The 14258-nt window shown below is 48.4% G+C and overlaps 1 protein-coding gene across 10 annotated transcripts in view; it reads right to left on the bottom strand.

Annotated features, from left to right (window-relative positions):
* Positions 1–5739, bottom strand: part of FBRSL1 (fibrosin like 1) — a gene marked incomplete at its 5' end in the record, with an annotated part of 515014 nt that extends 509275 nt beyond the window's left edge. For all 10 annotated transcript variants that reach the window (XM_084297481.1, XM_084297487.1, XM_084297482.1 and 7 more), the window contains one exon: positions 5443–5739. In XM_084297481.1, the coding sequence (XP_084153607.1) occupies positions 5443–5739 (297 nt within the window). The remainder of the gene's footprint in view (positions 1–5442) is intronic.
* Between the last annotated feature and the right edge of the window lie 8519 nt (positions 5740–14258).

The following is a 14258-nucleotide window of genomic DNA, read 5'->3' as shown; positions in this document are numbered from 1 at the left end:
AGCCCTTCTGCCAGGCAGGCATCTCTCAGAGACAAAGTGACATACGCCAGGCTAAGCCCATCCTACCGGGCTCCCTTTCTCGCTCTCATTTTCCCTGAAATAAATGCTAATATTCAGGCTCATTCTGCAAAGTAACTGAGATTAAAAATAAAAAGAGGATCTCATTAGCATCCTGGGAGGACAATAAAGTTTTCAGTTCTCTCTAGACAAGAAGTCAAGTGCATTACTACAAGTAAACACTGATTTGGATTGAGTATCATCTATCATTTAGATTAAGTAGAACACTAGCTTTATTACAGCCCTTTTATCCAAAAATCTTATCTGTGCAGTACACCGTTCTATTTTTAAATATATATATATATATATATATATTTTTAATTAACTATAATTCATCTTCTCAATTTCTCTGTGCTTATATGCCTACATTTCAACAAGCTTCGTCTCACCTTTTACCCCACGTTTCAGGCTGCTGAAGAAAGATCGAGCAGTTAATGCTGCAGAGAGCTCACATAGAAGAATCTTCTAAGATTTTAAGAGGTCTCAGCAGGGATTTTTACCTGGATTTTGAAAAACGTGGCCGTTTCACAGCCAGGCCTCAGGTAAGCAAGCCACTTCCCCTCTCTGATGACACCACAGCTATGCTAAATGGCACTAAGTGGTAACACCACACTGGCAGTACCTGTACTCGCTGCGCACGCTGCCACTCCTCCTGTGCAAGTGGCCCCGCACCCGGTGACACCAACAATGCCACCCGGTGACAACAATACTGCCCGGTGACATCAGTGCCACCGCACAGCTCTGCCTCTGCGCTGCCCGGCTGGATTTGCTGACAGGGCAAAAAGCTCCAGCAGCAGAGCCAGATCCTCACCCATCGCCGTGCTTTGCAGGACACCTAGCTCCTCTCGCTCCTGCCCACGTACAGCGCATGCGACCAAGCAGATGTTCAGGCTCTGCAGAACGTGCCCCTTGGAGCTGCTTTGCTTTAGCTCCTCTGTATTAACAGCCTCTTGCTCCTCAACAGCAGCAAAAACACATCGTAAGTACCTGCTTTGGAGAAGATGCAAAATCAACAGTGAGGAGAATAAATCAGAGAAGGCTAACAAGCCTTCAGGAAAACCAAAAGGCACTGAGAGCCTTTACAGCACCGTCTAAAAAATTACTGGTTTTCCTGCAGCTGAAAACATTTATATATATATATATATTTATATATATTTAAGAAATAACTGTCCATCAGAATCACTAACTCGATACACAATCACTTGTCAATTAAGTAGAAGGAAAAAATATTTAACGTCTTGAAGCTTGTTTTAAAACAGAAGGTGAGGCACAGACAACGTCCAGCGCACAGCAGGCGCACAGCGACACGATCGCAAAGCAGCAGCCACCCGGCCAGGCCAGTGGAGCTAGCAGAAAACCTTTGGAACAGGAAGTTGCAGTTAAATACACTGGTTTTCTTATCAATGGGAGATCAGAGCAACAGTAACAGCACAGTGTACAGCACACATGTGAGAACAGCCTTATCAAGATAACAGCTGAAGAGCTCATGGATGCAGGCCAGAAGCCTGCGATCACCGTGGGGCTTTCTGAACCCGGTGACACCAGAGTGACTCCGGAGTGACACCAGAGCAGTGTCAGTGCTGCCGGGTCTCCAGCTAGGAGCAAACACAAGAGGGGGCAAAGCTCTTGCCCCCCCCCCGGGTGCTGAGGGTGCCCGTCCTGCTGGCGAGGGCAGCGCCGCTTCCACAAGCTGGGCGCGAATTAAAAGGCCTGGCTTTTTGGCCAGGGGACCTACCACCGCGCCGCTCAACGCGTGTTCGCAAGTGGATTCTCCAGGAGATGCTATAAATAGGTTAAACATTCCTTAAAGGGGGAAAAAAAAAAAAGAGAAAAGAGAAACCACAACCCTTACGTACACACCACGAAAGTTAAAATTTCCACAGAGTGTTCCAAAGCTTTGCTGGAATCTGTAAAATTGATAAACAAAAGCCAAAAAGAAAATACAACCCCTTGTCTTTACAACTACTTTGGGAGAACAATTGCTCTCAAAGATCGCATTCATTAACATTCTGATGAAGTTCCCTTTTAGGGCTGTTTTTTGTACTTGAAAGGAACAGCGATGATCAGAGAGAGCCCTCAACTACCGACTCACTCATTTAGCTTCTCTCACTCTGATTCACCAATCACCTTCAAGAATAATTAGCAGCTTCATCTGAACGTAATGAATACACACACATGCTCACATACGTGCCATTCATTTCGGGAGGTGGCCAGAAATTCCCCCGTTCCTCACCGCGGCTCAGGACCCATCTCCTGGGCAGCACTTGCCGTGTCCAAGCCGCCCGTGCCGGCGGTCAGGGCCAACTCAGGTCCCAGGTTTTCAGCCTCAAAGTCGTGGCCGGGTGGAAAACAAAATGCCCTGCACACCCACCAGCTGCACGGCAACGGATTTATTTGAGAAGATTCAGGGGAAGGAAGGGAAAGGGGAAGTTTTAATTTCATACGCGCAGAAAGAGGCTGCTGCTGCATCCGTGGGCTTTCAGGTTTTTTCCTTAAAATATATATATATAATCAAATCTGTCTTTACGTGAATAGGGGAGCTGCAAGTCGAATCACAATCAATTACCACAGAAGCAAGATGCAATGTTTTCAGATGACAACTGCCAGGAAAACACCGCCATGCTAGTTAAATAAAAAAAATCCCAAATGCTCAAAATTCACACCAAGGAGCTAGAAGAGACTTCATAAAGCCACCCCTCAGCATTAACCTTAACTGCTCGCATCACCAGGTCAACACGCGGGAGGCATACATAAAGCACCCATTATTTACAGGAACACCAGCGGTGAGAATTTTCTGAAGTGGGGAAGGGGAATTCACAGTGTTTTGAGATAAAGAGAAAAACAAACAGAAAAACCCTTGCCTCTTCCAAACATTTCTGTCGAAGTTCTGCCTAACCATTGAGAAATTTAATTTCCAGGGGGAAACCCAAAACCTAGCTAGCCTATTAAGCTTTATCGCAGATCACTGTAACATCTAATGAAAAACAAACCCAGAAGAAGAACAGAAGAAAGGATCACAATGAACTACCACATATGCAACAAAAGCTCCTTTTAGGATTATAAATTAAATAAAGCAGACTTTCTCAGTTCAGTACAGTTCCTAGGCTGGGCATTCACTTTTATCCTTTCTCCCCCTTCATGTGCTGTGATGGAGACATGGAGGATTTCAATTCTTATTTATTTCCTAAACATCATCGCAGCAGATTTTAAGTCCTCTTACAAAAAATAAAAAAAATAATTATATATACACACACTGAAATGCAAATCTCCTCCAACCCAGAAGAAAACCACCTGTTGCAGTCAAGTACACTAGAGAGCACAGCTCCACACCACGCAAAATGACCTTGCAGTTTCAGTCATTTACATGGGCATATGCTGCTTTAAAGTAGTTTTGTCTCGATAATCCCCTTCGCTTGCTGCTACACCAAATCTGCCAGACGTCACCCATTGTCAAAGGCAGTGCTGCACTTCTCGAAGGAAAGCTCACACAATGCAGAGCATTTTCTCCTCTTTCCTGTTGCTGCAACTTATGGAATACACAAGATCATTAGGGCTCCCGGAGCGCCTCAAATGCGAGATACCTCCTGGGTCAGGACCTGCAGGAACGCGGGGAGCGCTGCTCCTTCTGATGGGCCAGCTGCTACCCCGAGATGCTCAGGCACACGTATCCTCTTGCACACAGGTAAATACAGAAGGAATCAATTAATTTCAGGTGCTAGTGTAAGAATTCCAGAGGGCACAGTTCATAAAGATTTATATGTACTTTTTTTTTTTTAAAGAAAAAAAACAGAAGTGCTTCCCCAGCCAGACGTCCTTTGGGGTGGCAGAAGTTTAAGGTCACCTTCTACCCTCACGTGCCCTATTATCAAGGTTACGGTTTGGTTGGTTTGATAACAAGGCATATCCCATTTGAAAAGCACTGAGTTTCCCCTGCAGCCCTGGAGGGACTGTGCTATCATTTGAATTCTATTTCCTGATAATGTGCTCATCATGGTAGAAAATTTCTGCAAGAAGATGAATTTTACTTTCTTCACTGACAGCTCGGCAGAAACTCAGGGCTTTAATTGGACCTATCTGCTGATGCAGATTTGACTAAGAGCATGCCCAAGAAAAAAAAAATAATAACACAGACAGGTCTATGGCACTTGTGTAAAGGCACACATAAGCGGATCGCTTGCTCATTATCAGCTGTGTGTAGACAAAGTAGCTGGCTTTCCTGTTAGGACAACACCCCACAAATGACGCTGCGAGAGGCCAAAGAATACCAGTCACCAGCCCAGCACCGGTCACGTTCCCACTCCAGCACGTACACGTACAGGCTGCTCGCCGCCTGCCTAATTTGTGTTTTTGTGGGCGAGGGAGGAGGGCCAGGCTCCCCAAGCCACAACTCCACCACCCCAGCACTGGAATCGATGGCCGAGGCACCAAGGACTTCCCGAGCAGGACGGCGGGCCAAAGGGGATCCCAAGGTCTGGGCAAAAGGTGCTAGGGATCCCAGGGCAAACTTGAACTTACTCACCAACCTCCACAAAATCCTTCATTACTGTAACGCAGGCTAATAGTGAGAGGAAATCTGCGGCAGAGAGCAAACCCAAAACTTTGCCCACATTTTTTCAACGCAGCACGTCAAAGTGGGCAAAGGCACCAGGGTGGCTCATATGTACTTGGAACTCAAGTTCCTGTGCCTACCGAGCGACTTGTTGGGTGCCCTCCCTCTCGACAGCTCACTTCTACCCCTCGTACACAAACAAAACAAAAACCAAAAGCCAAAGTCTTCGTTTGTCAATGCCCCTCTGAAAATATTAAATTTCCTGCTCTGCTTAACTTAGCTCAGACAAGGCAGGCAGTATTTGCTCAGCAAATATTGTTTGTAATAAGTTAGACAAGCAATATTTTTTGCCAGCCTATTAACACCAGAAAAATATGTACAGTCAACAAGAGATGAAGAATTTGTTCAATTACTTCAAAAATGGGAATTACAACCAAGGGATTATTATCCATTTAAACATCTCTTTTCCACAAAATGTCAAACACTAGCCATTTGCTAACAATCTCCGGAGACAGATAAAGTAACCTTCTGGCAACGCAAACACAAACTCCACGAGCCGGGGGGGGGCCGGGGAGGAAGGAGGACAGGAGGGGGGACCCGGGGTAAGGGGGAGCAGGGGGGGCACCAGCCTGCAGCAAGTTGCCAGCAGTGCTGCCCGGCATCCCTGCAGGGCTGACAGCGTGACGAAGGCGCAGTAATTGGCATCTACAAAAAAATCAGCAGCGTGCAAGCACCCCGATTCATTTCCCATTTTTCAAAATATATATATTTTTGTTGGTCGGTTGTTGTTTTTTTTTTTTTTTTTTTTTTTTTCCCGGTCCCCTGTCGGCTCCTACCTCCAGGGCTTCCAGCGTGTTGAAGCTGGCTATGGCAAAGCCATCGATCAGGTCCTCTTCCTGGGAGCTGGACTCGCGGCGGCGGCGGCGCGGGGGCCGCGCGGTGCGGGCGGCGGGCGGCGGGCCCCGCGGGGCGGTGCAGTTCTGGCCGCCGCCGTTCTCCTTGCCGGGGCTCGGCTCCTTCTCGGAGCCCGACGAGGGGCTCTGGTTGCGGGGGTCGCGGGCCGCCGCCTCCCGCCGCCGCACGCGGTCCCGCTGCGACCGCGACCTCCGGCTCTGCCGGATTTTGCCATCCATCGCCGGAGAAGAAGCAAATCAAAAATGAAAGGGTGAAAAAAAAAAAAAAATAATAATAATATAGGGGAACGGGGTGGGGGGAGGTGGGGGGGGGGGAGGAGCGGGGGGGGATTAAAAAATAAAAATAAGGCCGGGGGTGGGGGGGGAGGATGGGGGCGGGGGGGGCGCGGGGGGTGGAGAAAAGTCGCCCCCCTCCAACTCACCGCTTCCCCTCTCCGAACCCCGGAGCCCTCAAAAAATAATAATAATAATAATTAAAAAAAAATAATCAACAACAACAACAACAAAAAATCCTGCTGTTCAGACCCTCGGATCCAGGGCGATGATAATCCACAGAGCAAGGCTGGGTGGCGGTGGGGCTCGCGGCACACACACACAAAAAAAAAATATTAAATCCACGGAATGACCTTGACAAATTTCCACCCCCCGCCCCCCCTACCCCCCCCAAAAAAAAAAAAAAAAAAAAAAAAAAAAAGCAGTAGACGGGAAGAGGAGGGGAGAAAAGAGAGGAGGTGGCGGCGGCGGGGGGGGTATTTCTGGATCAGGACGAGGACACCTCGGGTTCACTCGGCGAGGAAGCGGAGAGGCAGATCCAGGAGGCTCGACCCAGCTCGGGATAAATCCAGCCGCGGCGCCCCCTTTCCTCGGGGGGGTGGGTGGGCAGCACCGCTCCGGGGCCCCCCTCGCTGCTCGGCCGGGGGCCGCCGCGCTCGCCGCCCAACTTTCTTGCCGCGGAGCGAGCCAGACAATCCCCGGGCAGCCCCCGCTGCCGCTGCCGCTGCCGCCGCCGCCGCCGCCGCCGACCCCTCCTCGCCGGGCGCCGCCGCCGGCTCGCAGCCCCCCTCGGGCGCGGCGCCCCCAACGCCGCCGCCGCCGCCCGCTGCCGGCTGGCGCTCGCTCGCTCGCCCGCCCCGGCCCCAGCCCGGCCGCCCGCGGCGCGGCCCCGGCCCCCCGAAGGCGCTCAGTCGGCGCTGCCCGGATGCCGCCCCATTCTCCCCGAGCTGGGACGCGGCGCTAGCACCGCCCGGCCGGCCGCGCATGAGCAGGGCTGCCAGCTGCGCGTCATTCCCCGGCGCAGGCCCGGCCGTGCCCCCGGCCCCCCCCCTTCCTCCTCCTCCTCCTCCTCCTCCTCCTCCTCCTCCTGCTGCTGCCGCCCGCCCCTCGCCTCGCCTCAGCCCGGGGGAGCCGAGGCCCGCCCTCGCCGCCCCGAAAAGTTTTCCCCCCCTCCGGCCCGGCCGCGGGTCCCCGTCTCGCCTCCCTTCCTCCCTGCCCCGCTGGGGAAATGGAGGGCGGCGCGGCCGGGGGAAGCGGCGGGGGGCAGGGGGAGCTGCTGGGGGCGAGGGGCAAAAGGAGGAGCCGAGGGGAGAGAGAGGGGGCTTGGAAGATGAGGAGGGGGCTGAGGAGCGGGGTGGGAGGTGAAGGGGCAGGGGGAGCTGAGGGGTGGGTTGGGGGTCGCGTGAGGGGCTGAGGAATGAGGTAGGGGGCACGAGATGAACAGAGGGACGGGGAATGAGCTGGGGGATGAGTTGGGGGGTAGGAGATGAGGAGAGGGATGGGGAACAAGCTGAGGGGTGAGCTGGGAGGTGAAGCGCCAGGGGAAAGCTGAGGGGTGAGTTGGGGGTACCGCGATGGGCTGAGGAGCAACCTGAGGGAAGTCAGGGGATCAAGACAGCCTGCGAGATGAGGTGGGGGTATGAGGTGAACAGAGGGGTGAGGGACAGCCTGAGGAGTGTTGGGGGGCAAAAACTAGCTGAGCAATGAGTTGGGGGATACAGGATGAAGAGAGGGATGAGGAACAACCTGAGGGATGAGTTGGGAGGTGCAGGGCTGGGGGAATCTGAGGGATGTGTTGAGGGTTGTGTGATGGGCTGAGGAACAACCTGAGGGTTGTTAGGGAAACTAGATGAAAAGAAGGATGAGGAACAAGCTGAGGGATGAGTTATGGGAATGATGAACGGAGGGATGAGGAACAAGTCGGGGGTGATGGACAGGCCGAGGGCTGAGCCAGCAAACAAGCTGGGGGACAAGATGTTCGACAAGCTGATGAGGAGGGTGCAGGGGAGCTGGGCACAAAGGACAGGGCACAGACAGGGACAGAAGAGACCCTTCCCCTTCAGCACCCCCTGCTCTGCATCCATCCACCTTGCCGAGGCTTCACCTGAGCTCTGCAATGCAGGAGGAGGCCGCAGTGCCCTCCTTGTTTCCCAGCTCTTCCAGGCCCTCTCCTCGCTCTGGGGTCACCCCCAGGCCTTGGCCAGGGCTCTGTCCCCAGGCCATCCTGGAAGGGGCCCGAGCTGGTGGCCCCACAGTGGCTGTGTGTGGCCCAGCCCCAGGGACAGAGCGAAGCGAGGCGTCTGTGTACCCAGGCCCCCACACAGTGCAGCAGCTGTAGCATGCACTGCAATAGTAGCAGGATTTAATCCTCCCGTTATCGTTTTTTATTGCATACAGTTAGATATTACCACACGTTAGCATCACTCCTGGGTACTCCCTTCCTTGTGTTTGGCTGGCTTTGCTCCATTTGACTAAGTTGGCTCCATTCCTCACCTGTTCAGCTGCTTTCCCCTTCCCTGGGGGGTAACCTCGAGTTCTGTATGCAAGAGGAGTAGAAAGATGTTGTGAAATAAAACCTAAAGAAGTCCACTGAGCTTCATAAATAAGCAGGGGAAAAATCTATGAAGGAGATCCAGCGTTAGTGGGAGTGCTGTGGAAGCAAGGGGAGCCAAGAAAGTCTCCTGCCACCTGTGTTCCCATTCAATCATCGCCGAGGATGATCGCTTCCTCAGACCCATGCCCTAGCCCTGGTGCAATAGGAACCAGTAGGTAGCTGGAATCTAACCCATGAAAGGCTTTATAGGGGGACTGTAATGCCTACCTTTCCTTGCTTTCCTCAGATTCCTCATCTAATTGCAATAACAGAGCAGCTGAAAATTAGCCTTCTTCCACCTGGGCCTGACAGGCTCTTTTAGAAGGATTTCTCATGTCTGGCAACAGCTTTGCCATACCTTACTTAAACAATAGCTAAAATAAATATCACCCTTTTAAAATGTAGCATAGAAATGTCATTTAAATTTAAGCAATTTAAAACCGAAGGTAGAAATCCCATGTGTAGTACAAAGCCTCTTAATGCAAATAGTCATTCAGGCATTGTGTGCCTCAATCACACTTGTATTGGTGTCATTTGTGTCCTAATAAAATCCTATAATCTTTTGCGTGCCAATTAAACAAGGGAGATAGCTACGTCTAACCACTTGCTTTGGTAATTACAGGCTAGTGGGGAGTCAGACAGTTATCTGCCTTGGGTTTCACTGGACTGTGGATTTCCAGTGGAGCATTTTCTCTCCTCCTGTTTCTTTAAAGGACAGTGCTATAATATTTCATATATGTGGTATTTTAAAGCTATAACCAAGTTCTGCGAGATGGTTGTTAATGAAAGATCTGGAGTTTAGATACACCCAGTTAAACAATGGATTGAGCTTAACAACTGTATTTGCTTTACCAATATTTTAAGAGTCACTTTCTAGAAAAGAGCATTTACACTGAGCTATTTCTTACATTTGTTCTTACATCTCTTAACTCACAAGGTAATTCCTATATTGCTTATAAGTGAATTATAATGGTAAGTCCTTAAAAGAGAGAAACCGGGGAATTTACAGCAGTTTCTCTTGGTAGCACTCATTTCAGTCCTGTTGTGCTTTAGGTCCTCCATCGTTAATATGCATTTCTGGTTCTCATTATTTCATTCGCTTCTAAATTTGCTGACCAACAAGGACAATGGAAATTGTCTGTAAAGTTCCCTTCGTTATTTCTGTCAGCAGGGTCATCAAGATTCTTGTCCCACCTTTCTGTTTTAATTCAGGAGTTTAATGCCCCTCTGAATGCAAACTGAAGGTGCCCTTTCTGGGAAAATTGTGAATATATATTTTTTCCAATTAACTACACAAATTCTGCAATAGGAGGTAAAAACAAGAAGTGCATTGATAGCACTACAGTTATCAATATTTATCTGTGGGAGCCCCCAGGCTTGTGTATGCACATAATTTTGTTGAGAGATGCGGCAGCCGGGTCATCCAAAGAAATTAACAAAATCAAAGAGTCCAAATGTGAAAGGATGCCTCTGTTTGAAACAGCATCTCTGAATCAATTGTGCCTTTCCTTCTACTGAGGCAATTTCACATTTTCAATAGAAGGCAGACCTACAGTGATTTTTTCCCCCCTAGCATCAAATGGCTTTCCACACAATGATATTCATCATGTTATAACTCTAGGTGAATGATAATGGATCAGAGGGAATGAAAACAGATGGATGTTAAAACAGACAATTCCCTGCCATGAACCTGGGAGCCCTCCACTGCTGCCTGGTCCGCTCATTCAGTTCATAATTGTATCAGACATTCCAACAATAGAGAGGCCTTCTTCATTAATCATGAATTTACTGAAAAGAAGCTCTGCAGACTAAAGCTCTGTCGGCGCTTAGACAACACCAGGCAAAATTTACCACGGGCCTACATAGATAAAACTCAGCTAAATATAAACTAGCACAGAAAATTCTGAAAGAAGCAGGGGAAGAGAGGGGCTGGTGAGACGAGGAAGGAGGCCAGGCTCACAGCAGCACTGCTGATAGCCAGCAGGCACTGAAGTGCCTTCGTAACAGAGCTGCAACTTAGACAGCACCAGAGACATTTACAGAAGAGCTTTCCTCTTGCTGGAGTACAGGCAGAGCTAAACTTATCATTAGGGCTCCTGCACTTGAGCTGATTTTTCTCTTTTCAGGGATCAGCCCGCAGATAGCCCAGGAAATGCCAGCCCCCACCATGTGATGGGGCACAACCTTTTGGTAACCCTGGTCTGCAGCAGGCGACCGGGGCCAAGCAATACAGATCGAGTCTCTTACCAGCTGTCCTGTGAGTCAAACCTTGATTACAATATTGACATTAACATTTTAATCACATGCGTGCTGCTGCAGATTTTAATGACCAACTTGCTATGCCTTTGCTCTTAGAGGATCAGAAATGAGACCCTTGCTCACAGCCCGAGTGAGTAGGACACCAGAACAGCAGCTACCCCGGCAGCAAACGTGGCATTGCTCGAGCCACGAGCCTGCCCCTGAACGTTAACCTTGCTGGCACCGAACACCTCGCTGGAACAGGGACTTTGTTCTCAATTACTCTATTCCTGTGTCTGGGGCAGGACTGCAAGTTATGAAAAGAGGAGAAAGGCAGCGCTTTTGTATTCTCTCTAGCCTGAGGCTGTGTGAAAATCTAGCTGGTTCCCGTCTAACTATCATTTTCTGATTCCCAGGGACTTTACTTAGAGCAGCATAATCCAGAGACTTTTCCTTCATACTGTGAAGCTGGAAGCAGGGCTGCTATTTAACTTTCCCTGCCTTGTGCTGTCAGAGCAAGGTGAAGAAACTTCAGTGCAAATGAGAATCAGGCCCTGATTCTGCATTGTTCCTTTCACCCTGAACATGCTGCGTGATCTGCTGCAAACAGAGCAAGCTGAATCTGTGAAGCCTTGCTCTGATAAAGACTATCATGTCCAAGGTGGGAGGACAACCAAAAGGTCAGAATAAATAAACCGAATACAGAATTGCTTAAGGCAATAAAGGGAGACCACAGGCTTTTATTACAATTCTGACATGCACCAGAACATACTTCAGGACGTTAAATAAACTGGGTTCTGTGTCACCAGGCTTAGCTGTTTTATGTTGTTTCTTCTCCTGCTACCCCAATACTTTGCCAAAATGATCAGGCCTTAGCTGCTTGTTATCCCTTCTGCAAATATGGACTGCCTTTATCACTTGCTTCATCGTGGGCATTTGCAGTGAAAATACATAATCACTGTCAGAGTACAAAGAATCATTACGAATAATTAGTTACTTCCAATATGGCAAGTCAGTCTCATAAATCTTGAATATTTGGCTTTGGTTTTGGAAAGAGAATCCTTAATGGCTACACTTGTGAGACTCTGTTAATTGATATAAAATTGTATTCAAAATTAAATTTGTTTTAACAGATCTAAATCACCCCAATAAATCAGCTCCAGCCTATCTGCTTCAAAAGGTTCAAGTACACTTTTTTGCCTTAGGGAGAAAGCGTGTGCTTGCAATCAGTGCACGGATGGCTGGACCTGACCCTCCCCTCCTTTGCTAACTGCTTCCATATGCTGACACCAGGGTGAAGTTGCTGGCCTGAGAAAGCATAAAATGGGGGGGGGGGGGGGGGGGGCGGGGGAGGTTTGTCTGCAAAGCAGCCCCTTCTGGGGCAGCTGTAGGAGCTCTGGTGCCCTCAGCCTTTCTGCCGTAAGGACGGAGCTGGCTGCCTGAATTCCAAGGACTTAAGGAATTAAAGGATGGAGGGGGAATTTTAGAAGGGGGGGAGAGGTAAGGAGTTTATCTTTTTTTTTTTTAAATAACCAAATATTGATATTTTACATGCTTATGGGTTGTAGTTGAACGGTAGGTGTTGTAATGCTCTTCTTTTCTTCAAGGAAAATGTCTTTTTCATCTTCTGTCATGGGTGAGAGAAGGTAATAAATAATAACAGTAGCTTAATTTTGTCTGACCATGTGTGCTCTACTTAGCTCCTGAAATTGTTTTAGGAAGAAAACTATTATCTTTGGGCTTACTTTAGGCTGGGGAAACTAAGGAACAGAGAAGCACAGGGTTCTTCTCACAATTTCTCTCAGTAACAGCCTATTTGCTCACCTGTGCACTGGTGCTTCCTGAGATCTTGTGTGGTAAAACTGCTGGAAAAAAACTCAGCATTTGCATCCTGTCTGCTGTTACTATCTGTTATCTCAGATCTCTCTCTTTTTTTTTTTTTTTTCTTCTTCTTCCAGAGATTCCTTCTTGCCTACTTCATCTCAGTAGAGCCTTCCCCACCCTTCTACCGAAGCTGCTGTGTGTATTTGTGCCTGTCTGCTCTCCCCGGGTTCCAGCTGCAGGACTCGTTCCATGGGGCCACCTTGCCTCCTGCCTGCAGCCCTTTGGGGTTTGATGCTGTCTGCCTGGGGATTTGCATAGGCATGGGTCAGATTTCAGGAGGCCGTGAGCATTGCAGCGAATGCGCTGCCTTGCTTCCTATGGGTAAAGTCTAGGGGAAAAAGAAGCAAGCCTGCAGCGCAGTGTTCAGTAGCTAAGTACTATGTCTTGCTTGACTAGGTATGCCTAAATCCTGTTGGGCTCAGTGATCTATTTAATGACTCTTTTACTTGCTTTTAGGATGCTGCTGCTGTACAGCCGTCCTCTGCAGCACACAACGTGTAACGTGTAGGTGGCATTTATTGGTGGATAAAAGTTAAAATCAACTCAGTTTTATTAGGGGCAGCCGTTACAGCTGCTGGGAATCCTCCCTGGGTAGAAGCTGTCTCTTTTTTACAAGTGCGTTACAGGTTGTGCTCATTTTACTATTTGAGTTTGTTTAAAATAGAGTTTATTTTTAATCTGTTTATAATATCAATCATCAAATATTCTAAGAAAAACGTTCCCTTAAAAAAACAACCCTGGGAAACCTGAAAGTTAAGGCTCTAAACGTGTTTTTCTGTTCTAGTTAAGAGCATCTTGGAGAGAATATGTCTGGCAATCCACCAGTTCCAGAGATCTCCTAATAAAGGCTGTCAGGGAGAGCAAATATAACTTAACACGTGGTCAGCTACTTATGATAAACAGGTGCTAAAACACTTCTGCAGCGTTCCCTCCATTAAGGGTTTGTCTCTTTGAAGCAACCATCGGGAAGATGTGTTGTCTTAACTACAATCCCTGGGAGCGAGGAGCTGGCTAGCTGCTAGGTGACTTGCTAGTAGAGACTGCTCTGTGCTGGGGGTTTTAGCTCTGAGAAGCAGCAGCAGGCTAAAACCCAAGTGTAGACTGGCAAAATCACAATGATGCATAATTTATACCGGGTCAAGTTACCCTTCATGGAAAGTAGGTGAGCTGGGCAAATGTTAAGCAGGGCTTCACCCTGGCTATTGTCAATGGCTATAATGGGGAATTTATTCCCAGGATGGACAAGGCCTAACAAATTGCTCCAGTTACGTATTCTGGTGTCTTTGAGGGCTCAGACTGACTTTGCAAGAGCTAGATCAGACATGGATTCAAGGATATTTAGGAGGACACAATGATGAAAGATGTTGAATTAACTGCCTGGAATCATTTTAAAAAGTGAGGTAGATTTGGAAGGTATATGAAAGAGGATGAGGGAAGATTCAATGGGTCACTGTTAGCGGGTGTGTAGTAGATACTGAATTATTCTTAACTATTTCTTTGCACGTGCCTCGTACTGTTGCTGATCTTCTGTTGTTCTTCACCTGATTCACTGATTTAATTTCACTTCTGTGAAGGAAGGAAAGAACCTCAATTTGAGGGGACTGATAGCCTTTAGAAGGGGGGTGTATTGAATTTCAGAAAGCATTTTACAAGAAGGTAGCCTGCAACAATCTTGTGCTATAGGACTTCCTTTGGAAGCATATATTTCTCCCCCATAAGTCTTCTGAACAGTTTTATACTACACGTTTCA

The sequence above is a fragment of the Netta rufina genome, assembly GCF_964035555.1.
Source record: "Netta rufina genome assembly, chromosome: 17".
In the NCBI taxonomy this organism is placed as follows: domain Eukaryota; kingdom Metazoa; phylum Chordata; class Aves; order Anseriformes; family Anatidae; genus Netta; species Netta rufina.
Note: the sequence above shows the minus strand (reverse complement) of the source record. Positions and strands in the feature narration are given on the sequence as shown.